This window comes from Microtus oregoni, unplaced genomic scaffold (genome assembly GCF_018167655.1).
Source record: "Microtus oregoni isolate MIOR12 unplaced genomic scaffold, Mior012 000011F_ref0000422, whole genome shotgun sequence".
In the NCBI taxonomy this organism is placed as follows: domain Eukaryota; kingdom Metazoa; phylum Chordata; class Mammalia; order Rodentia; family Cricetidae; genus Microtus; species Microtus oregoni.
The window spans coordinates 50,510,775-50,536,996 of NW_024543070.1; the positions used below are offsets into that span (position 1 = coordinate 50,510,775).

The 26,222-nt window shown below is 45.0% G+C and overlaps 1 protein-coding gene across 4 annotated transcripts; it reads right to left on the reverse strand.

Annotated features, from left to right (window-relative positions):
* Nucleotides 1-298: 298 nt before the first annotated feature.
* On the reverse strand, nt 299-24,521 carry Catsper3 (cation channel sperm associated 3). Of its 4 annotated transcripts, none has more exons than XM_041660310.1 (8): nt 24,424-24,521; nt 21,064-21,217; nt 13,559-13,645; nt 3,883-4,065; nt 2,830-2,970; nt 2,320-2,439; nt 1,414-1,568; nt 299-429 (listed from the first exon to the last, which is right to left on the reverse strand). In XM_041660310.1, exons 1-8 carry the CDS (start codon nt 24,519-24,521, stop codon nt 330-332), a joined length of 1,038 nt encoding a protein of 345 aa, XP_041516244.1. In that variant the 3' UTR covers nt 299-329. The 4 variants fall into 4 exon arrangements, with proteins under 4 accessions (XP_041516244.1, XP_041516243.1, XP_041516240.1 ...); XM_041660309.1 differs by having other exon boundaries at nt 13,559-13,759; XM_041660306.1 differs by having other exon boundaries at nt 13,559-13,798.
* Nucleotides 24,522-26,222: the final 1,701 nt, after the last annotated feature.

Consider the following 26,222-nt stretch of genomic DNA (forward strand, 5'->3'; position numbering starts at 1 on the left):
CAGCCTGCAGGGGTCATGAGCAGTGACAGAGCCACGGAGGCTCTTGTTGGTCTGTGGTCTTCGGGCAGCTTCCCTGGGAGCTCAGTGGGCCCTTGCTGTCGGGTTTAGAGAGTCCACCGAGTGTCGTTATTAGCCAGGGTAGATCTTGAACCCACCTGTTCCCGCAACCGAGGCCCTGGGAGAGCGACTTCCATGAGCACTCACCCAGGCCTATCCCCCAAAGGCAGGTCTTACCAACACCAAGACTGTAACAAGTTTGGAAGCCACCTCTGAAGGCCGCTGTTTAATGGAACTGCTACGCTTTTGAGGTCACACATGCCCCACTACCTCTAAATCAGTAATTCCGAGCTGTGGGACGACTTCTCCTGGGGCAGGTCTTCAAGCATCAGACACAGCACATTCACGATCTCATAGTACAGCTCCTGAAGCCTGGAGAGCAGAGGAGCGGAGACCTGAGGACAAAGCAGGCTCCATGCCATGCCGTCCCCACATACCACATACTGGTACCCGTGCAGTCATGGAACCCACGGGGTCTGTGTAGGATCAGGAGAGAAGTAAGACTCCAGGTAGGTTGGAACCCTGCATCTGTCCCTCTGCCGGGGGTCCCCGACATAAGCTAACTCATCCGTCTCATGTAGCATGTCCACAACAATCCCCTGCACTCTGCAAGCAGGGATGGCATGCTGGTGCCTAAACAGTACCTGGCCTGTGCTTGAACCCAAAATGGGCATTCCCTGGTTCACTCCTTTCCAGTCAGTTCCCCTAGTCACTGAAGTCTCTTGCTCAGAGTCCACAGTAGCTTCCTAGTGTCCACAACTCCTCAGCTGCCAGCCAAAACCCCAGTTAGCTGGCACTGAGGATAAGACCTGAGTCGGGTCTCATGTAGCTGGCCCAGTGGCTCTTTGTGTGGTACTTGTTCAAAGCTAAAAGGAAGATGGCAGCAGAGCCAAGCTAGGACCCTCTGCACTTGACTTAGCACCTCCTGCACACATATTCGCTGCTCCCTGGAAAGTGTTAGTGAGCAGGGGCCTGAAGAGACGAGGGAAGCAAACAAAACATCTGGGTACAAACGAGAGAGAGAGAGAGAGAGAGAGAGAGAGAGAGAGAGAGAGAGAGAGAGAGAGAGAGAGAGAGAAGAAGAAGGAGGAGGAGGAGGAGGGGAGAGGGAGGCAGAGGAGGAGGGAGGGAGGGGAAGAGAGAGAGAAAGAGAGTTGGGAGGGCCAGCAGAGCAGAGCCCCTTCCAACACAGACCCTTGCACACAGCAGCCCAAGCACCCAGGCATACATGGGATCCTGCACTCTCAGGGAGGAACTCTGTGTACCCACCCATGCACCTTGGTTACAAACCCTTCCATCTCCTGGGGTCTACAATATGCCCTGGCATTGAAGAAGCCATGGGGACCAGTCACTCACTTCTTGAGAGTATTGTCCTGGTTGTCCAGAGTGGACAAGTAGATATTGACGAAGGGGAGGCTAGTACCAAAATCATCCAGGACCATGGGATCCGTGTGCCGTAGGGTCTTCTTGAATTCCTCCACCAGCTCCGTGAAGTTCTTGCCTCCGGTTTTCTAGAGAGGAAAGCAATGAGAGACCAAGGACAAGAGCAGCCAAGCTACAGAGACCTGATAACCCTTGTGGACTCCAAGAGTCCCAAGTTCATCCTGACCACTGAGCCCAGAGCCTGTGGGAAAGAAACAGTCTCATGGATCACCATCCCTGGTGTGAGGCCAAGGGTCTAAAGGAACAAGAGAATGTCTAAGGGTGATTCTGTGTGGCCTCCTCCAACCCTGAACAAACCTTGGGCATGAGAGACTGGCAGGTCTACCTCAGAAAAAAGACACTCTGACAGCCGAAGGACCCAGTAGGGCCCCCAAGTTAGACCAAGAGCATCAGACAGAAAAGAGTGCAGCCTACAAGGTGGTGCCATGCTTGGCTGACTCTTGACACTGTGCTTACTCTTGTCCTGATTCAAGGAACCTGGGGGGAGGGGGAGATATGAGATTGAGTGACACCCTGGCCGAGCATCCCATGCTCACCCACACAGTGGCCTGGGGTTGAGCTGCCTGATACCAGAGGAACCTCAGTGAGAAGCTCCAGCACGAAGGACCCCACAGTGGGGAGCCATCCACCAAGGATCCACATTGTTCCGGGAAATACACACACAGAAAGAAAGGCAGGGCTCTCGTGGCTGCAGGGGAAGAGGCCTGCCTTACCCAAAACCACACGCGCCTGAGACCACCTGACCTCTACTTGAGTGCAAAGCCCTTCCTCCTAGCCAATCCTCTGTCTGTCTGTCATTTCTCCGGTGTGGCCAACTACCTTGGTGGTTATCAGCCTGTTGACCTCCTCCTGCTGGCGCCTCAGGATCAATTGCTTCTCCTCCAGAAGTGTCACGTGCCTTTCCACCATCAGCTCCCGCTGGAACTTTTTGATGGAGTCCTAGCAAGCAGAACAGATAAGTCAAGACCACGGTGTCTCTTCTGCAGCTCTCTGTTCCCAGCCTTTCTCTGCCTAGCTTGCCCTGAACCCCACTCCACCGGCCTGCCGGTCCCATCGTGAAGTGGTGAACTCAGGGAGAAGAGGCGCACATGAGAGGGGTCACCTGGCCCATGCCTCTATCTGCCATACCTAACCTGAGCACTGCACACGCACACACGCGCACACACACACTCTACAGGCACAGACACTCTACACATGCACACACGCACGCACACACACTCTACAGGCACAGACACTCTACACATGCACACGTGCGCACACACACTCTACAGGCACAGACACTCTACACATGCACACGCGCGCACACACACTCTACAGGCACAGACTTACCTCCGTGTGCATGATCATCACACCTACAAACATGTTGAGGAAGATGAAGGAAGCAAGCAGGATAAAGAGGATGGTGAAGGCCCGGCTAACAGTAAACTTCCTCTGGTCCAGCTGCTCCTGCAAGTTTGTCCAGCCATCAACCTAGTCAGGCAAGGCAGGGTATACTGAGCACCGAGACCCAGCAGGGTAGGTTTCCATGTCACCTATGCCAGAGGAGCGCCAGACCCACTAAGGTGGTTGCCAGCTCCGTCTCCACATCAGTCCTTGGCCCCTCCCCATCCACTGGCTGTCAGCTACACATAGAAATGTAGGAGCCGGGCGGTGGTGGCGCACGCCTTTAATCCCAGCACTTAGGAGGCAGAGGCAGGCGGATCTCTGTAAATTCGAGGCCAGCCTGGTCTACAGAGCTAGTTCCAGGGCAGGCTCCAAAGCTACAGAGAAACCTTGTCTCGAAAAAAGAAAGAAAGAAAGAAAGAAAGAAAGAAAGAAAGAAAGAAAGAAAGAAATGCAGGGTGCCACTAGTTGGAAGCCAATGTGTTTAAGAGAGTCTCTTGTCTCAAGATCTCCCATTTTCTCCTAAAATGTACAGTCTATTTCCAGGCCCATCCTTGGAAAAAATAAAAGCAAAACAATTTTTAAAAAAAAAATGCCACTCTTTATATATTTCAAAAGTCTAGACTTTGAGACTTGGGTTTTGCTTATTCTGGGTGAATTTGTGACAGCTTGTTTTTTTAAAAAAATAATTGTATGTTGTGGGCTTCATTTATAACAAGGTTAATCCAAATTAAGTATCATTTGAGAATTCTAGCAAGTTTTATTATCCTGTGCAACCCACGGAGCGATTTATAAAATCACGGAATTAGAGACAGAATTGGAGCCCACTGGCCTACGACTGCCCCAGCAGGGAACCCCAGCTTCCTGTGCCCACTAATAAGCACCTGAAAGTGGGGAAGGCTCCACAAGAGGCCCAACATGTCTACACGCTCACACTTCCTAGACAGTCCCTCTCCAGGCTCCACCCTCGCCACGGTCCCCAACCCCAAACACAAGTACCGTAGCCAGACTGAAGAGCGTGAAGAAAGCTGAAGCCAGGTTCCCCCAGTTATTCAGGTCGCCCCTCTCCACAAGGCCAAACAGGCAGAATCCCAGGATAGCGAAGATGTACATGAGGACGAAGAGCAGAGTCAGCACAGAGGCCACCGTGTAGACTGTCTGCCCCACAGCAGTGATGAGTGTCTACAAGGCAGGGATACTGCAGCTAGACAGCAGCGCCTGGCGAAGCCAGATCACAGAGGTCCAGCCTCCCCAGTCCACAGCGGCCCTCAGGGCCTGGGGCCACGCCTGGCACGTGGCAGATGTTCAGTAAGTATCAGTTGAATGGATGATCAGATTGTGCCCAGACAGAGGGTTGCACCAGTCTCAGGACACGGCGTCCACCCTGTGTCACAGGTGGACTGTACACAGTCTCAGGACTGGGTCACCTCTCCATCAGCCCCAGTGACCTCTCTACTTGAACCCAGCCTGAATCTGCGGTCAGCCCTGGATATTGTATTTGTGCTTCTCTGCTGAGAGCCAGCCCCAAATGTCCTTTCCCCCAGGTCCAGGAGGAATAGGGACACCGTCATATACCTCAGGATAGAGAGGGCTAAGAGAAAAATGTCTCCCCGTTCTTTCTGGACCTCACCTTACCTTAAGACCTTCATCTTCATCCTGTAAAATGGCTAACTTCCTGTCCTCCCTTCCTTCGGCTGTCCCTGGAGTGCTCCATACATTTATTGTGCACTTACGATGCCCTGAGACTTGCACTGAGTGTGTGCTTTATAACTGTTGACCTACTAAGAATGCTTGTTTTCACAAACCGTAATGGTTTAGATAAGGACGGCCCCATAGCCTCATATGTTTGAATGTTCAGTCACCAGGGAGTGGCACTATTTTAAAGGATTAGAAGAATTAGGAGGTGTGGTCTTGTTGGTGAATGTGTGTTACTGGGGATAGGCTTTGAGGTTTCAGAAGCCCATGCCAGGTCCAGTCTCTCTTTCTGCCTAAAGATCAGGATGTAGCAGCTCTCAGTTACTTCTCCAGCACCATTGCAAATAATACGCAAGAAATTTCCCAAATCTATAGTATACCATTACATGGACGACATTTTGTTATCCGATTCAAACATGGATACCTTGAAAAGACTGTTTGAAGAAATAAAGATACTTTTACCTAAATGGGGATTGCAAATCGCTCCTGAAAAGATTCAGAAGGGAGATTCTGTTAATTATTTAGGTTATAAAATAGGTTTGCAAAAAATTAAGACACAAAAAGCACAAATTAGGAGAGATCGCCTACAGACTCTTAATGACTTTCAAAGACTGTTAGGAGACATTTCCAGTCTACGACCAGCTATTGGAATAACACCTGATCTAATAATTCATTTGAACAAAACCTTGGATGGTGATAAAGATTTAAACAGTCCCAGAGAATTAACAACTGAAGCAGAAAAGGAACTGACAATGATTGAGGAAAAATTACAACAGGCACATGTGGACAGGGTGAATCCAGAGCTCAATTGTATTCTCATCATACTACCATCAAAAATTTCTCCTACAGGAATTTTAATGCAGAGAGATGATATTATTTTGGAATGGATCTTTTTACCATATAAACCAAGTAAGAAACTGAAAACTTACGTGGAAAAAGTCTCTGAGTTAATTAAAAAGGCAAGCTGAGACTTCGTCAACTAGCAGGCATAGACCCAGCAGAAATTATAGTGCCTTTCACTGCTGATGAACTAAAGAAATTATGGGAAGATAATGAACCATGGCAAAGAGCTTGTGCTAATTTTTTGGAAGACATTAATAACAACTATCCAAAAAGCAAGAGGCTTAACTTCATAAAGAGAACTTCTTGGATTCTTCCTCGAATCGTCCATGATGCTCCAATAACTGGAGCCCGTACATTCTATACTGATACCAATAAATCAGGGAAGGCAGGTTACAAATCAGAAGACTTGGGTAAGGTGGAACAAAGTCCGTATAATTCTGTCCAGAAGGCGGAATTATATGCCATTCTTATGGTGCTAAGAGATTTTAAAGAACCTATGAATATAGTTACAGATTTACAATATGCAGAAAGAGTTATTTTACATATTGAAACTGCTGAATTTATACCTGATGATACAGAACGAACCTCATTGTTTCTCCAGGTTCAAGATTTGATCAGGAACAGGCTTTGCCCTATGTACATAACACACATCCGATCCCATACGGGTCTGCCAGGTCCTCTAGCACAAGATAATGCAGAAATTGATCAATTATTGATTGGCAGTGTGCTACAAGCCTCTGAATTTCATAAAAAACATCATGTTAATAGCAAAGGTTTGAAGAAAGAATTTTCAATTACATGGCAACAAGCTAAGGAGATTGTAAAGAAGTGCCCTACTTGCTCTTTCTATAACCAAACGCCACTGCCTGCAGGGGCTAATCCAAAGGGCACCCAAAGGAATGAAATCTGGCAAATGGATGTGTTCCACTTTGCAGAATTTGGCAAATTAAAATATGTTCATCACACCATTGACACTTATTCAGGCTTTCAGTGGGCAACTGCTTTAAGTTCAGAAAAAGCTGATTCAATAATCACTCATTTATTAGAAGTCATGGCTATCATGGGTATACCTACACAAATAAAGACGAATAATGGTCCTGCTTATGTCTCTAGGAAAATGAAACGGTTTTTTGATTATTACAATATCAAGCATGTTACAGGTATACCATACAATCCTACAGGTCAAGCAGTCATAGAAAGATCAAATCGAACTATAAAGGATATGTTGAACAAACAGAAAGGGGTGGAAAACACCCCCAGAAATAGGTTACATAATGCTTTGTTAACCTTGAATTTTCTCAACGCTAATGAGAAGGGAACAACGGATGCAGAAAGACATTGGATAATGGAAAAGTCTACTGAACTAAATCAACCAGTTTATTTCAAGGATGTGCCGACCTCACAATGGAAGCCAGGAGATGTGCTACGTTGGGGAAGGGGTTTTGCTCTTATCTCCACAGGTGAGGAAAAATTGTGGATACCATCAAAATTAATAAAGGTTCGGTTTGAAGAAGAGAAGCCACTTGGAAAAGATAAATAACAATTCTTTCATAAGGATGGCGAAGATACTGACGGTAAGAAATACAGAGATAGGTTGGAGGCAGGGTTCTTTTCTTTTTTTTTTTTTTGGTTTTTTTTTTTGTTTTGTTTTTGGAGACAGGGTTTCTCTGTGGCTTTGGAGCCTGTCCTGGAACTAGCTCTGTAGACCAGGCTGGTCTCGAACTCACAGAGATCCACCTGCCTCTGCCTCCCGAGTGCTGGGATTAAAGGCTGCACCACCACCGCCCAGCCCAGGGTTCTTTTCTTATCTCCACAGGAAAATACTCATCTTCAAAGAAATTAAGGGACCCTGAATATTTAATTACTGATGGATGGACACATTTTTGTAAGTATTAATTTTATATATATATATATATATCTTATTAAACATTTCTTTATAAATACGTAGAGCTGGTTTTGAAGTTGGACTCTGGCTCAGTCCCTCTCCAATTCCAAGCCTGTTAATAAGAGAAAAACCCAGAGTTTCTGGAGTTTCTGTCTCATGTCAAGAGCCATGATATGGGACAGAAAGAAATATGAGTTTAGAAAACATCTTTGCTTTTCTCCATATCTATCATACTTTTCATTGAATATATCTATCATGCCTTTCATTGAATATATATATGTATGTCTATATGACTAATGTTTAAGTTTTTCACAATGAACAATGAGTTTTTCCTGAAGTGACATTTGAAGTTTCCAGGAAGAAGATGGGGCCCCACAACAACAACTCTACCTGGTTGATATGACGTCATGATACTGATAGTGCTACTACAAGACCTGTTTTGGATACCAGCTGCACAAGACGATCCCAACTTGGTTAGCTGAAATGGTGCACATCTTGTACAACATTCTGGCCAGACCTCCACAAAATACTCAGAGACTATTTGCAATTTTAAAAGACATTGATCTTGAAATTTAACCACCATTTTACTTTCACAGGATCCCCCAGAAAGAACGTCGCCCCCATGACAGCTGGAAGTAATTCTAGAGGACGACGTCCCCTCTCCCAGTAAAGTTTACCCCTGGGTTTAGGGACATCATTTAGGGGTTGGGAGGTTGGGGGAGGAATTTTATAAGCTCAGGGATCAATTTGAAAAAAAAAAAGAGGGGATGATGGAATAATAGATTTATAATTGTGAGTTACTGCTTTTAGACAAATATATTGGTATCGATTCTTGTATATTGATACAAAGTTAAATTATATTGACTATTGTATGCATGCATGTTTCTATGTCTGTTTAAAACATTTTTATGTATTGACATATATTGTATTGATATATATATATTGTATATATTTACCATATTGCAGTGTACATTTCTACCTCTGATTAAGAAATTTATATAATGTTTGTGTATTGATATATATTTACCATATTGCAATGTATATTTGTACAGTGTTTATATTTGGAGGTCATTATCCTCATTTGTTACACAGTTGTTTATTGTCTTAGTCTTTAAGTTAGATAGATATTGAGAATTATATAGATAAATAGTCATCTAAGTTTGTCATTTATAATTAGACTAATCAGGTTCTCTAGATATATAGAGATTATACTCAGTATAGATAGATAATCTTCAACCTCTTCAAAGAGCTGTAGAAAATGGCCTTTAATCTAACTCAGAGTTTTGTGGTAGTGAGACACAATTGCTCCTGGCAACACCACTCTATTCCCGAGAGAATGTTGAGCACCAAAGACACTCCACCTGGAGCCTTTCTATTTGGCAGAACTGGCCTTTGGGCAAAGAAATGCCCATACCTCAACCACTGACAGAGATACAGAGCATGCATCAATGGATAAAACAGGACTGTCATATCCTGCCAAGAGAGGGTAAGATAGTTTTGAAAAGTTCCTTGCCTTTAATAATGGTATGTCAGTTATGTTAGGCCTTAGCCAAAATTGGTTGACTCAACGTTGCAAACGAGACTTTGGGTGATTGCCCAGGTAGTCAGTTGTCTCTGTCAATTGTTGCACATTTTAGATATATCTCGTTTGTTAAGTAATATTTTCCCTTCTCAGATCTTTGACGGAGTTGAAGATTATATAATTGTAGTTACTCTCTACATTATTTAGACTCCTTGAGATAGAATGTTTAGCAAAACTTTTGTTCTCAATATTGTTTGTTATATTTATTATTTGTTATTATTGTATATAGTTGTATTTGGTTTAGTTCTGTCTTATTTAGACAAAAAGGGGAGATGTAGGGATAAGTCCCGCCCCTAAGGGGGCGTGTTCGCCTCGGGCTAATGTTTGCCCATAAATTTGGTGAGCGTGCTCCCAGCTGCTGCTTCTGCTTTCCTGGTCTCCGCGGGAACGGTGGTTCTGTAAGTCTCCATTAAAGCTATATATATATTTTTACAATCTGTCTGCATTCGCTTATGCCGCTACACCTGCCTGTTGCCATGCTCCTCCCATAATGATGACAGAAATCCTCTGACACTGTAAGCAAGCCCCCAATTAAATGTTTTCTTTTATAAGAGTTGCCTTGGCCATGGTGTCTCGTCCCAGCAATAGAACATTGACTAAGACACAGACATAATTTCAAATAGGTGGCTGGTATCAGAATGACGCTTCAGAGACTTAGAGGACCAGTTTGTCCTGGTCACAATACAACGGTAGAGTGAGGAGTGAGCCCTAAACCCTTCCCCCATGCCACACCTTCAACCACCAGTGGCCTTGAGCACAGTGACTATTAAGACTGGTTTAACACTAGGAAGGCAGCTAGGAGCTGAACACAGAAGAGAGAGGAGAGGACAATGGGAATTCTGGAAGGTGGAAAAGTCATCTCAGAGAAACACACTGCCCTAAATTCCCCTGGGGAATAAGAGCGGTCTTTGCAGATTCATTTGGAAAGAACTGAGTCTTGACGATGGCCTCGGAACTCTCCCAAGCTATTATAAATTGCCTCCCACAGGCTCATGTACTTGGGCTCGGTAATCAGTTGATTGGCTTTTTGGAAGCGGCAGCTGGATCCTGAGGTCACTGGCATCATCAAGGGATTATGGCCTGATAGAGTTACAGTATGATAGTATGGGGGAGCTGGAAATGGAGCGTAGTTGAGGGCAGCAATGCACTGGTGGCTCACTCTTGAGGATGCTGCCCTGGCCCCTTCCTGTACTCTGCTCTCTGCTTCCCGTCTGCCATGAGGTCAGTGCCTCTGCCACACACTGGACAACTGAGGTCAGTGCCTCCGCCACACCATTCTCGCCAACAGAACAAAGGCACAATAAAATCATGAATTAAAACTATAGAGGGCAGAGGAAACCCTGAGTGAAGAGGTGGGAAAATGGGTGCTGTTGACTGGGCACAGCCAAGTCAAGAATCGCAGAACCTCAGACTAAAAGCCTCCCCCTCGGCATGAGGCTCAGAAGCAAGGCAAAGCCTCCCTTTGATCCAAGTGTGGCTCTTAACAGTGCATGCGGAAAATGTCCGCTGTAGCTTTCTGCCCATTCCTGGGATGTTTGTAGACTCAAAACTGCTTGCCTATGGAGACTGCTCCTATGGGGTTAGCGAGACCTGCGCCCTTGATCAGTTGTGTGACCTGCTTCCTTGTTTATCTGTGTGCAATCCCCCTGCTGCCCTGCTCTTCTCTATACCATCCACATGCTGAGCTTCAGGTGGGCAGCTGAGTTTTCTCCATCCAAGTGCACAGTACACTGACTTCTGCTTACCCTTCTGTGTGTCTGTCTGTGTCGTCTGTGTGTCTGTCTGCGTCATCTGTGCTTCCCTCACTCCCTCACTACCTGAGTCAGCTCCGTCCCTGCAGCCTTGCACGAATGTGGACCATAATAAACAATTCCTACCTTTAAGCTGTTCTCTTGAGTCATTTTGGTGACAGTTACAGAAAGCTAGCTAACACACAAGGCTGAAGAAAGTGGGAAACCCTGGGCACTGTGGCCATGTCACCCGTATAAGGTACAGAGGCAGGAAGCCAGTGTGCTCAGAGGTAGAACCTGCATAGGGCTCAGGAAGTGGCTGTTCCAGGTTCCCACCTCTGGGCCAGACCATGGATGGGTGGCACCTGAGATCACAACAGAGGAACCTTGAAGGTGGCAGTCAGAGGGAAGGAAGCCATGCTCTCTGCAGGGACCCCACCAGCTGCTTAAGGCCACATTCTTCAAGCACAAGCCCACCGGGCTCCAGCAGTGTGCGGTTCAGATTGATACAGAAACTCATCTGGAGGGTGGGGACTCTGTCTCCAGAAGCCCTGGTCTCGAGGTTCTGAGGTCTGGCCTGGAAGCAGCATCTGCTTTTGAATTCCCAGTTGCTAGGAGAATCAGTTCTTAGTACCGGTTTAGCTCCTGGGGCTCTGAATCAACCACTGCTGTTCTCTTAGCCCTAGGGCACATTGGGTGCCTCTAAGCACAAGAAGTGGCTGGGTCCGGGGCACTGAGGAAGCATCCTCCACAGCCTCTTGGATATGGGGGAATGAGGAGGCCTCAGAAGGCAGGAACAGGAAGGTGGCAGCTCCAGGCTGAAAGGCAGAGGCAGTGGGGACCCTAGATAGCTGGGCGCTCATCTGGCAGAACTTGGTGTGAAAAGCCAAGGACAGGCTTTGTGAAAGTCATACAGCCATTAGGTGGGAGGCACTGACTTTTTAATGATTAGGGGTCAGGAACCAAGTACTAGCTTTAAGTACTGAGATATCTCACTTATTAGGGGCTCCTTTAAACTTCAGTTGGCAATCTAGGTGGCTCATGCCTTGAGTCCCAGCACTCGGGAGGCAGAGGGAGGCAGATCTCTGAGTTCGAGGCCAGCCTGGTCTACAGAGTGAGTTTCAGGACAGCCAGGGCTCCACAGAGAAACCCTTTTTTAAAACAAAACAAAAATTAACAAAAGAAACAATTCCTTAAGTGTTACATCTGCTAATCTGTCTGACCGTAGGTGTATGGTGGGTTACTCTTTACTAATGTCACCGTGCTCCTGAAACCAGTAAAAAGCATGACTGACTAGCTTTACTCTACAGATGAGTGAGTTGAGGCACAAGGTTCCTCGAGTTAAACGCCAAGGCTCAGGTCTAGAGAAATGGTGCAGTGGTTGACACAGGATGCTCCTACAGGAGACCCATGTCCAGGTCCCAGCACCCACATGGTGTCTCACAATCTTCTGTAACTCCAGTTCTGGGGGATCTAAGGCCCTCTTCTGATTTCCCCAGGCACCAGACACAAACAGCACACATACTAACGCACAGGCAAAGAAAATAAACACTTTAATAAAATGTCAGGGCTGAGCTCCGAAAGCTGTGTCTGGCTATACAGGCCAATCTGAGCCACTCTTCCTATCCATCCATACTGGCTGCCTTTCAAACGGTGAAATGGCTGTGAGCTGTGAGCCAGAACCCACCAGTGTTTGGGCTGCTTTGACCACGGCTGCCATTTTTTTCTTTTTTGATGGGGAGGGTCTCCTTTTTTTGATAGGGGCACTCTGTGAGCTCCATTACCACCATCTTCCTGAGTTGCCAAAGTCTTGGAACATTCTTTAGAACATTTCAGAACAGCCTCAGGTTCATGTCTCAACCTCAACCCATCCTACAGGCATGCATCCTCAGCCCATGTTTGCCCAGGGACCTGGTCTCCAGGAAGAGGCTTGTCTGGGTCTGTTGTCTTTGTCCAGTAGGGTGTGTGTGAGCCCTAAATGTGAGCTCTCCCCATGGCATACACCCACAGCTACTCATTCCTTACACCCATGTAATCACGTGCCTATGTGTGCATATGTGTGTGCCCAGGTCTCACTCCTCTCCAGTTCCAGGCCAGTGTCTGTACTTCCTGTTCATACTTCCTTGTCCCTCACCATGGACTGTTTTCTTCACCTGATGTGGGATGCCATTCTGTATGCTATGAATATGTTTTATTACCACTGGTTAAAAGAAGCTGCTTTGGCCTATGGCAGGGCAGAATAGAGCTAGGCGGGAAAACTAAACTGAATGCAGGGAGAAAGATGACAGAGTCAGGAAGACGCCATGTAGTTGTCCAAGAAGCAAGATGTGAGGTAACAAACCATGAGCCTCATGGTAAAATAGAAAATCATAGGAATGGGTTAATTTAAAATGTAAGACCTAGCTAGGAATACGTCTGAGCCGCTGGCTGAACAGTGTTGTAATTAATGTAGTTTCTGTGTGATTGCTCAGGTCTGGGCAGTCAGGAAACAAAAGTGCAATCTCCATTTACATTCTTCTTGAGTGACTAGCCTCTCTGAGGATGCTAACAACCTCTTGTTGCCCATCTGAAAGGCATTTGCCTCAGTTTCCTTGCTACTACTTGATTCCTCCAGGCTGCCTCCTCAGTGTGGATTTTCCTGGCCTGGCCTTTGCTTGGTTCTGTATTTGCTGTTCTCTCTCACTTTGCCTCCTCTCTGAGCGATCTTTTGTTTTCTTGATTTTTTGAGACAGGGTTTCTCTGTGTGGCCCTGGCTGTTCTGGAACTCACTTTGTAGACCAGGCTGACCTCAAATTCACAGAGATCGGACTGCTTCTGCCTCCTGAGTGCTGGGATTAAAGGCATGTGCTACCATGCCCAACTAGGCATTATCTCACACCAACACCCCCTCCCCCCGTTCCCACGCAGGCATGCACGGGTGCACACACAGGAGGCACGTACCCTGATGCCTCTGCTGTAGGAGATAAGCTTCAGGATTCGCAGAGACTGTATCCCGTCAGCAATGTTGAGGTTTTTGTAAAGTCGTCCCTTGATCTTTCGGAGGGTATAGGGTATCAAGATGATAAAGATAATGACCACATCCAGTAGGTTATAGCCATCGCTCCAGTATTTAATGGGGTCCACATAGACCTTCATGAGGAACTCACAGGTGTAGATGGAGACAAAGAGAATCTCGGAGATCTGCAGGGGTCACATGGGTCATAGATCAAAACAACGGCAGAGCCCCATAATCCTGGCCCTCTCCCTGCTGAGACCACCCAGCCAGGTGTGGAAAACCCCAGACAGAGCCCCCAGCTCTCTTACTGAGCCTGAATCCCTTCCCCATCTGCTCTTCCTTGCCTGTGGCACTAAGCCTAGGGCGGCTAGGTTTCCCCTAGATGCAAGACATGACTACCTCGTAGCTGAGCAGCTGGCCGCAAATGGCTCTATATACAGTTCCTGGTCAGTATTCAACTTAGCAGACCTCCTGACATAACTCTTCCCCCAAGAGAAAGTCACAAGGGTTTTCTGGCCATCCTGAATATAAACACTTTTAAGTATACAAATATATAGTTATATTTAATCCATTACCTTCATCATACATACTCAAAAATCAGTCAACTAAAATCCCATTTTTAAAGGACATTCATTCTGCTTTTTTCCAACGTTTATACTGTGAATCAATCTCCTCTGAATGTCTCTCCCTTGCCTACAACTCAATGGCTCTACGATTGCCTAGGGGTCCTTATTAGTCTGTATGGTGTGTTCCGGGTTGTGTGTGTGTGTGTGTGTGTGTGTGTCTGTGTGTGTCTGTGTGTGTCTGTGTGTGTCTGTGTGTCTGTGTGTGTAGGTGTGTGTGCTAGCACATGCTTGCTATGGCCTACTTGTGGAGGTCAGAGGACAACTCTCAAGAATCTGGTTCTTTCATTCTATCTTGTTGAAGCAAAGTCTCCCCCCGTTTCCACAGCACTGCGAACCCCAGGCTAGCCCGAGAGTTCCAGCCAAAGTCTCCCATCTCCACCTCCCATCTTGGAGTAGGAATACTGGAATTCTATATGTACACACCTGTACCTGGTTTGAGGAGAGAGAGAGTTGGGGGGCACAGTGAGCATGTGGTTGTCCAAGGACAACTAGTGGGAGTCTGTTCTCTCTTCTGCCATGGAAGACTGCACTTGGGTCTCTGGGCTCAGCAGCACAAGACTTCATCCACGGACCTACACTGTTTGGGTGGTAGTGGGGCAGCGTGGTTTGGTTTTGATGTAACTATGAATGGGGTTGTTCCCCTGATTTCTTCCTCAGCGTCTTTGTTCTTGGTTGACAGGAAGGCTTCTGATTTTCATACATTAGTTTTGTATGCTCTGCCATTTTGCTGAGAGTGTTTCAGATGTTCTCAGTTTTCTGGTGGTCTCATGTGTGGTATCATCATCTGCAATCAGAGAACCCAACTCTTTCTTCCCTGTTGGATCTATCTGCTTCTCTTCTCTTACCGCTCCAGCTAAGATGGCCAACAACACAGCAATCAGGTAAGGTAGGCAATGTACTTTTAGTGGGAATCCTTTCCATTTCCCCAAGTTCCCACTGTTGGCTGTAGGATTTTCACATGGAACCTTTGTGTCAACACGGGTTCCTTCTATGCCTGTCTTTTTGGACCTTTTTTCACAAAGGGATTTGGGATTTTATCGGAAGTGTTTTCTGCTTCTGTTGAGATCACATGATTTCTGTCCTTGAGTCCATCTGTTCCTACAGAACCATCCCTCATTACCTGCGTGTGTAACTTTAGCACGGTGAGGGACCTTGCTGTGTTCTTAGGTTTGGGTTGCAAATCTCAGAGGGAACTGTTTTGTGTCTATGTTCATTGGGGAGACTGTTCTTTGTCTCTCTCTTGTATGTGTATCTGGGTAACCGTGGCTTCCTAAAAAGTCACTAATGACCTCTGCTCCCCTGGTGTGTGGAGGTTTGACAAACTGACCCTTCTCCAAAGACCGATAGGGTTCGTCAGTAAATCCTCTGGACCTGAACGTTTCCAGTCATAAAATTTTTATTACTGCTTCAATCTCATTGTTTGTTGCAGATCCAATAAAAGGATTTATCTAAGGGAAATCATGCAATTCTATTTTAATTTTTAAAATATCTTTAACATTTTTAAAAATGCCTCTTAACTACTTGCATGTTTGTTCTTTCGTGTGAAAAATATCTATTTTTAATCTAAATGAAGAAAAGGTATTTTTTTCTTTCTCAATTTCTCAAAGCATTGACAAATCTAGCTAGATGGTCCACATATATGCCTGTTTAAAGATGGCCTGTGATGGGGCCACTGACAGATCTGTAGTGTAGCCTAAAAATTAGAAAAGAAAATACTTGTACTAATTCCTTTGAATGGTAAATATACATGTGCAATCTTTAGTTTCTAATATTTATCACAGCATTTTGGTCATCTGTGCTTACCAGTATGTGATGTTCAATAAAAGGTCATTTTCACTGTCAAAGAAGTATCTAGAAATTTATTCATTTCTTTAAGATTTTTCGATTTAGTGAACTATAAGGTTTTAAGGTATATCTAATTACATTCTGCATTGTGATGGCTCCCTTTTCCTCTCTATTTTACTATTTAGGGCCCTCTTTCTCTGGTCTGACCCTACAGGTTTTCCAAACTTGTTTATCTTTTCAGAGAAGCAACTCTTTGATACTCTCTCTTGTTTTAATCATTTTTATTTCACTAATTTCCATCCTGATCATAATTATTTCTACCATTTGCTAATTTTAGGTTTGGTTTGTTGTTTTTCCAGCGCCCTGAGTTGGATCAGTAAGTAATTTGTTTGGAACCTAGTTTCTCTTGTCATTGTAAAAGGGTTTGTGTGTGTGTGTTTGTGCGGTGTGTGTGTGTGTGTGCTTGTGCGGTGTGTGTGTGTGTGTGTGCTTGTGTGGTGTGTGTGTGCTTGTGCGGTGTGTGTGTGTGCTTGTGCGGTGTGTGTGTGTGTGTGTGTGTGTGTGTGTGTGTGTGTGTTTCATAGCCAGAGGAGCTAGGAGAGTCAAGGGGAGATCTTTCTGGAGCTGGTTCTCTCCTTCCACTATTCTCTGGATTCCAGGGATTGAACTCTGGTTTCCAGGCTCATGGGACAGGCACCTTTACCTCATAAGACATCTCACCAGCCCGCCCAATTTTGAAGGGCAGACACTTACAGCTATGACCTCCCTCTTAGGACTTTTTCACGTATTCCCTAGGTCTGCTGTGCTATGTTTTCCTTTTCATTTGCTCTAGGAATGCTCTTATTTCCTGATTCCTTCGAGGGCCCATTCGTTGTTTAATAGTGAACTCATTGACTCCATGGGTTTCTCTTGCTCTGGCTTTGTAGTTTTATTTTCCATTGTGATCATATAAAATACAGGCAATTATTTCAACTTTCCTGGTTTTGTTGTTGTTGTTTGTTTTTGTTTGTTTTGAGACAGGGTTTCCCTTTTTAGTCCTTTCTGTCCTGGAACTCACTTTGTAGACCAGGCTAGCCTCAAACTCACAGAGGTCCACCTGCCTTTGCTCCCAAGTGCTGGGATTAAGGGCATGTGTCACCACGGCCTGGCATCCTATTATTTATTAAAACTTGGCTCTTTATAATAGAAACCTATATCTATATTCCCAGAATAATTTAGTATTTACCATAAAATTCCTTAACCCCCATTTTTTAATGCCTTGCCTATTATCTGGTAAGGACTCCAAGTGCCGTGAAATGGAACAGTGGTTAGAACACCTGCAGAGGACCCAAGCTAATTCCCCAGCACCCACACCAGGTGGCTCAAGATTGCCAATCACTCAAGAGGCAGAGGATCTAACACTACCTTTTGGACTCCATAGGTATCTCAGCACACACCCATACACACACACACACACACACACACAGAGAGAGAGAGAGAGAGAGAGAGAGAGAGAGAGAGAGAGAGAGAGAGAAATAATTTTTTAATCCACGTAGCATGACTGAAGAATATTCCAGTCTGCATTTTGTAGCATGCCCTTCCTCTCCTCCCTGTTTCTTGGCAGTGGACAGTTGGTTCCTTGAATACATTCAGGTTTACCCTAAGCAAGGCTGCAGGTGCCCCTTTTCAGAGCAGGCACATAGTTCTGCTGGCTTCTTGTTGATACTCAATGGCCATTGCTTCTCCAGAGCTGAAGTGGGTGACATGCTATCATTTCTAATTTACCAGCTAGAACACTTTATAGAAATAGCATGCATGGTGACACACCTGAAATCCCAACACTTGGGAGGCTGCGGCAGAAGGGTCATGAGTTTGGAGCCAACCTGGGCTGCAGAGCATGGACTTGTCTCCAAAGGAACAATCAGGAACTGCAGTAGGAGTAGCCTCACAGTAGATGACCCCTTAAGGTTAGGGCTCATGTCAGAAATACCAGTAAAGCTTGACTCTGTAATTTCCTTTTCAAGAGGAATACTTAGTCCCTTGCCTCCTTGGCCTCACTTCAATTTTTGAGGATTTTCTAACCATAGTACTTATTATCCTTATGCCTCACGTTGTCTCATCTGTGGCCAGCAGAAGTATCCCCAAATTATCTTCTGCATCCTTTTGCAAATAAACTCTGACAGCTTTCTTACAGGGAAGATGACAAGATCCAGGATAAGCTGTTTCTCTAAGCTCTGGTTCCAACATCTCATCATAGATACCAAGAATGTGTCGGTCTGTGTTCTAGCCATTGGTGGAGAAGATAAAACGCCCCTGATGTTAATGCTGATATTCCCAAAGCAAGCACAGAACCACAGACTTTGAATTCAACGGTGTCTACACATCTCTATCTCCCTTTTCCATGAGCATCCTCATTTTCAGTAGCATGGGGTGGTCCCAGCATCAGGATGCTGAAGCAAAAGGAACCCAAGTTTGGGTCTGCCTGGGCTACACACAAAATCTTGCTATAAACAGACAGATAAATACCACAAACAGACAACACGGAAGATGGAAGAAAACAAACAAAATGTAAGCCATCCTGGGTGGAAGATGTAAGCTGCTGGTGGAGTGCTTGCCTACTATGTGTGAGCACACCCTTCACCCTGAAAAAAAAAAAAAACAGAAAAAGTCCACAATAGCCCATGTGCTGAATCACAGATTCCACAGTGTCTCAGAATAACACTACCATGTGCATCACGACTAAGGCAATGGTTAAACATGGGTCCGCGTGATAAGACCCTGTTGCTGAAGACAGCACATGCTTTCAGAAGAGAGAGGACGACAGATAAGGAACAGGTCATAAAGAAGTCATCTCAAACCGACCAGGAAATGCTCTTCCTGCTGGCCAGCTCTCGGAGGGCCAGCCCGTGTTACAGGCACTTACTGAGTAACTAATTATACACTAACTGGACCTAGTGAGCCATCAAAAAATTTGAAAGATATGACATTTTGCTAGAGGCATCATGGGAAGGATATGGAGAAAACTGGAGGGGGAAAGGAAGATAGATATGATTATATTTTATTGTATGTATGTATGAAGTTCTCAAAAAAATAAAATAAAATAATTTTAAAAATAAAAACACAATTTTGCCAGGCAGTGGTGGCACACGCCTTTAATCCCAGCACTCAGAAGGCAGAGGCAGGGGAATCTCTGTGAGTTTGAGGCCAGCCTGGTCTACAGAGTGAGTTCCAGGACAGCCACGGCTACACAGAGAAACCCTGTCTAAAAAAACAAAACAAAAATAAAATTTTAAAACTTTTTGTATTAATCCCAGCACTCGGGAGGCAGAGGCAGGCGGATCTCTGTGAGTTCGAGACCAGCCTGGTCTACAGAGCTAGTTCCAGGACAGGCTCCAAAAACCACAGAGAAACCCTGTCTCGAAAAACAAAAACAAACAAACAAAAAAAAAAAACAAAACTTTTTGTAATGGCTCTCATCTTTCAGTCCTGCTATCACCTTAGGATCAAAGAACATATTCATTATAGGCTATGTTTTTCCTGTGAAATAACAGTCAGCATTACTTCTACAAACAACTATACCTGCCATGTTCATCACCAAAGCAACGAAGCGATCCTTCTTCAGCCTTTTGGGCTGGCTGCGACTTTTTCTTAACGACGGGCAGGGAAGCACATACCATGTTTCTGAACATCAATGAGTCTGGAACCTTTTTAGAAAGCCTGAGACCCCTCCGTTCACATTCTTGGTTCGCATTTTCTTTCCTGAGGAAGTTGCACTGTCACCCCACTCTCCGTGGGCAGAGAGCACAGCCATGGAGAAATGTGATGGCAGTTGGCCTCTTCATTAGCTGGACTCCCCACACTTCGAAGCTCAATTGTTTCTCTCCAGCGCCCTAGCGTTTGCTGGGTTGAGTTCATATTCTTGGGTATGCTATGTGCACCCTTTTGACATACAGATTTTGAGGTTATTTTCCTTGGGTTTAGATTTTAGCATTCTGACCCCTGGACATTTGAAACTCAAGAGTTCCCACTGTCCCTACCCAGGCACTGCCCCTCAATGCCAGTACTTAGTACTTTCTGAGTATTTCTCATCACTTCCATTCATAATGAGATTTTTAATTCCTCAGTTTAACTCAGGCTGTATTTAGCTGCTTGCTCTACTTTAGCCTTTGTTTTCTAAATGGTTTTATTTGGTTTCTAGTTGTTTCCCAAATTTTAAAACTTTGTTTCCGTTCCTTCCTATACCTGCAGAGTCTTCGTGAACATTCCTTTGCTCTGGGGTTGGATGCTTTCCTGTTTATCTGATTTTGTAGACTTATCTTTACAGTAGGGTTTCACACCTCTATGATCTGATTCCTTGTTCTGTTTTCTTATGATAAGGTGTGATATTTTACCTTTCTCCTTTCCTATTGTGCTTTTCCTCCTAAATTTATTTCCTAACCTTGAAGAACTATGCTTCTAACTCCATTCAACTTTTGTCCGAAAGTACACCACTTCATTTTAGGAACTGTTTGAATCCTATTTCCTTCTGTTTTATCTAACCCTATTTTTTTTTTTAGCTGTCTCCAGCCTGCTAGATTTTACATCCATTCTAAGTGCACAGTCCTTTGGAGGGAGCCCTTCTTGGTCAGTTCTGCAAACTCCTCGGTTCTGGTTTGTTCTAGCCCCTTCGGAGATGCCTGAGAACTTTCTGTGCTCACTACTGGTGTGGGCAGCACAATTCTTGCTTTGGATGGCTATCCTCACCTCAACTCAGCACAGTTGCCCCCTAGTGCCCCTCTGCTTCCTCCTCATAGGGACTGGCACTAATATGGTTGGGAAAGCTGCCCATAAGTCTTGGAGATGAAATCTAGTTCCTCTGTCTATAAATAAGACAGAATTCAGGGAGGTTGTCCAGTAACATTGCCACTGCTGCTTCTGCCACTCTCTGATGCTACTGCAGAGGTCAAAGGTCTTTTAAACTGTTTCTATAGAAAAGTTCTAGCAGCAAAATGCCCATGAAATATTTTAACATTTTCAGAAATAAAACAGACAATGCAGACTAGAAGCATTGACGTGCTCACCTCGAAGAGTTGGAACATCCTATAATGTATGTTGTAATCGGTCTCCAAGACCATGAAGGCGGCATTGGTGGTGATGGCGCTGATCATGAGCACCTGGAAGAAAGAGCTTTTGAGGACCTTCCTGAAGAACTTCTGACAGTCCACGTCCTTCCTCCTGTCAGAGGGGCAAGCAAGAGGTGTGGTTACCGCAGACAGCTTGATTCCCGCTCAAATGCACCCCTCTTAGGGGTTGTTTTCCCCACACCGTAAAAAGAAACATACAGAGGAGGCCCTGCGACACATGAGCAGAACAGCCTGTCCCCAGCCTCTACCTGGACTTCTGAGAAAGAACAGTCACCACTTCTCAGACCCAGGAAACACTATCTCCACTTACTTAACAAACCGTCCTGAGGTGACTACTGTCAGTAAACACCAGGGAAGCAGGAACATATCTCAGAGGAGAAACTGATAATGGGTAAGCACACGCACCCACGCGCACGCCCATGCACACACAATCTATGATGAAAAGTCAAACATTCTCACAGAAAGGGGACACACATCCAATCATGACAGTACAAATGGAATCGGGGATACAAAGTAACACCTTCATGCTTCTTCCCAGAAATTTAGTCCAAATTTCCATGTGACAGTGAACACCAGCGATTGGGGGGGCGGGGAGTGTGATGGACATGCTTAAGGAACAGGGAAACATACACTGGTCAGCTTAATTTGATGAAAAACAAAACAAAACCCAGAACCGTTCCTCTCCCCCAAACTCTAAAGAACACAACCTGCAATGTACGTGGTGACTTAGTCCAACACGTTTCTCCCAGGGTATTTATAGTGATGAGAACACGGAAATGATTTTAAAATCTAACAGAAAGGACTGGTTACAGGCTGGTGAGATGGTCCAAAGGATAAATGCACTTGCTGCCATGCCCAACAACCTAAGCTCAACCCCCAGGGCCCACATGGACAACCCCAAAATCTGTCCTCTAAGCTCCACAAAGGTGTCGGGGCACACACATGCCCATATATATAATTTTAAAAGACTGGTTAAGTAAACTAGGGATATCATACCATGAAATACTGAAGTATTTCCTAAAGTATATCTACACGTTTTCTCACAGCTTAGAAAAATGATTGATGATCTGGTGGAGAACAGAGCACAAAAACAAGATGAAAACATTCTCATCTCAAAAAGATTTCATCCATGTACAAGTACAGAGGGCACCAAGAGCGATGGCAGCCACATCCCAGCAGTGCCCGCGGGAGTGGATAGGCCACATTCTTTTTCCTGTTTGGTCACATTCATCTGCGCTTTAAAAGTTTTCTTAAAGAGTAGTGTGCTTTACTATCTGTAGCAAATGAATACATTCTTACACACACACACACACACACACACGAGAGGGGGGCAGGATGACAGCTTGTGCCTACAACATAGTGAGGCCTTCACCTTAAGACACAGACCACCAAGGAGCTGAAGCCCCCTTGGCCTCTGTGGGCACCACACATGCAGGTGATGCAGGGGGTACACATACACACATGCTGACACTCACGAAAAACACAAAGAAAAAACAACAAAAAGAACACAGACTATTATCGTGGAATATTACTTTAATGATGTAAAGATGTGTTGCATTTGTTCATGCTGTACTTGTTTAATTATGTAAAAATGTGTTGCTGTTTCACCCTTGCCTGCCTAAGGCACCTGATTGGTCTCATAAAAAGCTGAATGGCCAATAGCTAGGCAGTAGAGGGATGGGCAGGGCTGGTGGGCAGAGAGAATAAGTAGGAGAAAGAGAGAGGGGAGAGGAGGGATAAAAAGAGGGAGATGCCCAGGGCCAGCCAGGCAGGCAGCCCCCAGCTAGCCAGACACTGAGTAAGACATACATAGGGAAAGAAAGGTAAATAGCCCTGAGGTGAAAAGGCAGATGAAGAGAAACAAGTTAATTTAAGGTATAAGAGCTACTGGGACAAGCATAAGCTAAGGCCGAGCATTTGTAACTAATAACAAGTCTCCATGCCATGATTTGGGAGCTGGTTAGTGGCCTAAAAGAAAGACTGCTACATTTGGCATTCCATTGTGGGGCCCAATCTTCCACACAGGGCCTGAGAAAGCTGGAAAAACAAAACAAAACTGGATATGGCTCCTTTAAGAGGCTCTGCAGTCAGATGTCTTTGCCATTTCTATAGTTTTAGAAGTGGCTTGCACTGTACTTCCTGTTTACTCAGGTAATATTATCTCCTTCTGAGGTCTTTGATGAAGTTGAAGACTCGATCGTTATAGTACTCCTTAGTTATGATTAAAGGTAAATTAGGTACAAAACTTTGGACTCATCAAGATAGGATAAACAGGGCTGGAGAGATGGCTCAGTGGTTAAGAGCACTGCCTGCTCATCTAAAGGTCCGGAGTTCAATTCCCAGCAACCACATGGTGGCTAACAATCATCTATAATGAGATCTGGTGCCCTCTTCTGGCCTGCAAGCATGAATGTACACAATAAATAAATCTTTTTTTTTAAAAAAAAAGATAGGATAAATAATGGAGTATTTTCTCTGAATTTGCCAAATACAAATGGATTAGATATTGTAAATGTAATTCTCACTTGATAATTGTTCTTATTGTATACAGTTCTACATTTAAAACCTTTTTATTTAGGTTTTAAAAGGGGAAAATGTTGTGGAATATTACTTTAACAATGTAAAGGTGTATTGCATTTGTTCATGCTGTATTTGTTTAATGATGTAAAGATGTGTTGCTTTGCCTCTAAGGAATCTGATTGGTCTAATATAAAGCTGAACAGCCAGCGGTTAGGCAGTAGAGAGATAGGTGGGGCTGGCAGGCAGAGAGAACAAGCAGGAGGAATCTAGGCTCTGGAGGAGAAGGAAGGAGAGAACAAGGGAGAAAGAGAGACCTGGGACATACAGAATGAAAGAAAGGTAAAAAGCCACAACACAAATTGTAGATGAAGAGAAACAGGTTAAATTAAATTATAACAGCTGGTGGGACAAGACTAAGTTACGGCTGAGCATTCATAACTAATAATAATTCATAACCAAGAAAGCCTGCTACAGACTATATACCTTATAATCTATAACAAAATATGTAATTTGATTTGAAATAGGTCTTGTAGAAAAAGAAAGGGGGGAAAGCCTTCAAATTAATTAATACTTTAGTAAAACACGGAGTCTAATTCAAACTCCAGGTGAACAGCAAATGTACCAGCCTCACCCTCCAGAGAAACCAGCATGTCTGAGACAAGCTCTTCTCCCTTGGGATGCAGACAAGTCCCTATAGAAGAGGCTAGGAGAGTTCATGAGCCTGTCCCCACAGTGCCCTTCCCACACTTTCTAACCATGGAGATAAAGGATACTTACTTAATCTTCTTCAGTCTTGCATACAATGCCTCTGATGCAGTGCCAAACAGTGAGCTAGACACAACCCTTCCAGGGTTGTGGTGAAAGTATTGGGACATTTCCCAAATTTTCTATTTTTATCCTTTGCTTTTATCATATAACCAAAAATCCTCTGCCTAAGGATTTCCTCGGCACCTGGATTCTAAGAAGCAGCAAGAGGGACCCTGGAATGGGTTCTCTGCTCTATGAGGTCACTCTTAGGCATTCCGGCAGTTACTAGCCTGAGAAGAAGGCCTGTGGGCTCAGCCACTTACAAGTCCCTCTTCTTGAGGCGGGGATGCCCCAAAGAGGATGAGCACCTAGCAACAGAAGGTAAAGCAGGACAACACTGGAGAAGTGAAGACGTCCCCACATAGTGTGCCCACTCTGCAGACAAAGGTCTTTTATAAGATGGTAAGACAAGTCGAGGCTAATGTAGGAGGAAAATTTAAGTTTTCTGAGTTTCTAAGGAACAGAACACACCCAGAGCCAACACCAGGGACACCTAGAAGGAAAGGAAGATTGCAATGGGTGTGGCAGTAGACATAAAATCCCAGGGAAAGCAGAGAAAGCATTTCCAGGTCTTGTTATTTAGAAGTTTTGGATGTGGTTACATGTTGACGGAGATTTCTGTCCTGCCATGTTCCGTAGCTGTTCAGTCCCAAAAGAAACACAGAGAGGACTACATTAATCATAAACTGGTTGGCCTATTAGCTCAGGCTTTTTATTAACTCTTACATCCTACATTAATCCATAATTCTTGTCTGTGTTAGCCACGTGGCTTGGTACGTTTTATTGGCAAGGCATTCTCATCTTGCCTCCTCTGTGTCTGGGTAACAACTGCAGACTGAACCTTTCCTCTTCCCAGAATTCTTCTATCCTGGTCACCCTGCCTATACTTCCTGCCTGGCTACTGGCCAATTAGTATTTTATTAAACCAGTCAACTGACAAACCTTTACAGGCTACAAGACCATTGTCCCACAGTAGGTACCAAGACTCCTTTCCTGAGGAAAATGTAAAGTGTCTAAAGTCCCAAGGACAAATTCAGAGAAGACCCCATCAAAGTTCACGCCCAGGGAATCAGGGAGTTTATTGGGCTTACTTACAGAGCACAGATAAGGGGTTACATACAGGAGGTAGGAGTTCCCTCCCAAAGGCCACACAGGAATTATTTCTTTCCCATAGATGCATAAATGGAGGCACCCTCCCCTACCTAACCTTCACCAGCCTATAGACTCTAGCCTTGCCCTCAGGCCACAAGCAATCAGCGCAGAATTGCAGGCAACCCTAGAATGGCTGGATACTCAGGGTCCTGCAAGCCTTCCCATCCTTCCTTCCAGTCAGCAAGCACAGCTGGGAGGATCCTGCAAGCCAGCATGGCTGAACTCCCAACGATACTGGTTGCTTGCCTCAGAGGATATAGTCATGAACAATGTGGAAACTTCTGAGTGTGAGGAATGAGCGCAAGACCTAGAGATGTTTTTAAGTACAAGAGCTATAGAGATTTAGTTCTGTTTAACCTTCAAAATTACTATCTCCCCCCCCCCTTTGGCTTGATTCTCACAAGGCAAGACATGGAGATCTGGATTGCTGGGTAATGTTAAAAGTTTAATCACTGAGTTAGTCAACTTCCTGAAAACACAAGTTCTTGAGCTACAAGGAAATGGGGTAGCCACCCCACTGTCCCTCCTGTCCCTAATAGTCTTTCTTCTCTGTTATTTGCAGTGTTAGGGGTGGACCCCACATCCTTGTGTGTTGGGCCTCTACCCCAGCTAGTCCT

Coding starts and splice junctions, on each gene's coding strand:
- Catsper3 (XM_041660308.1), bottom strand. CDS start 24,521: ATGTCCCAATACTTTCACCACAACCCTGGAAGGGTTGTGTCTAGCTCA. Junction 2,971..3,882: donor CGCTCTTCAGTCTGGCTACG/GTACTTGTGTTT, acceptor TTGCCTGACTAG/GTTGATGGCTGGACAAACTT. Junction 1,569..2,316: donor GGCTGATAACCACCAAGGTA/GTTGGCCACACC, acceptor TTTCCTCTCTAG/AAAACCGGAGGCAAGAACTT.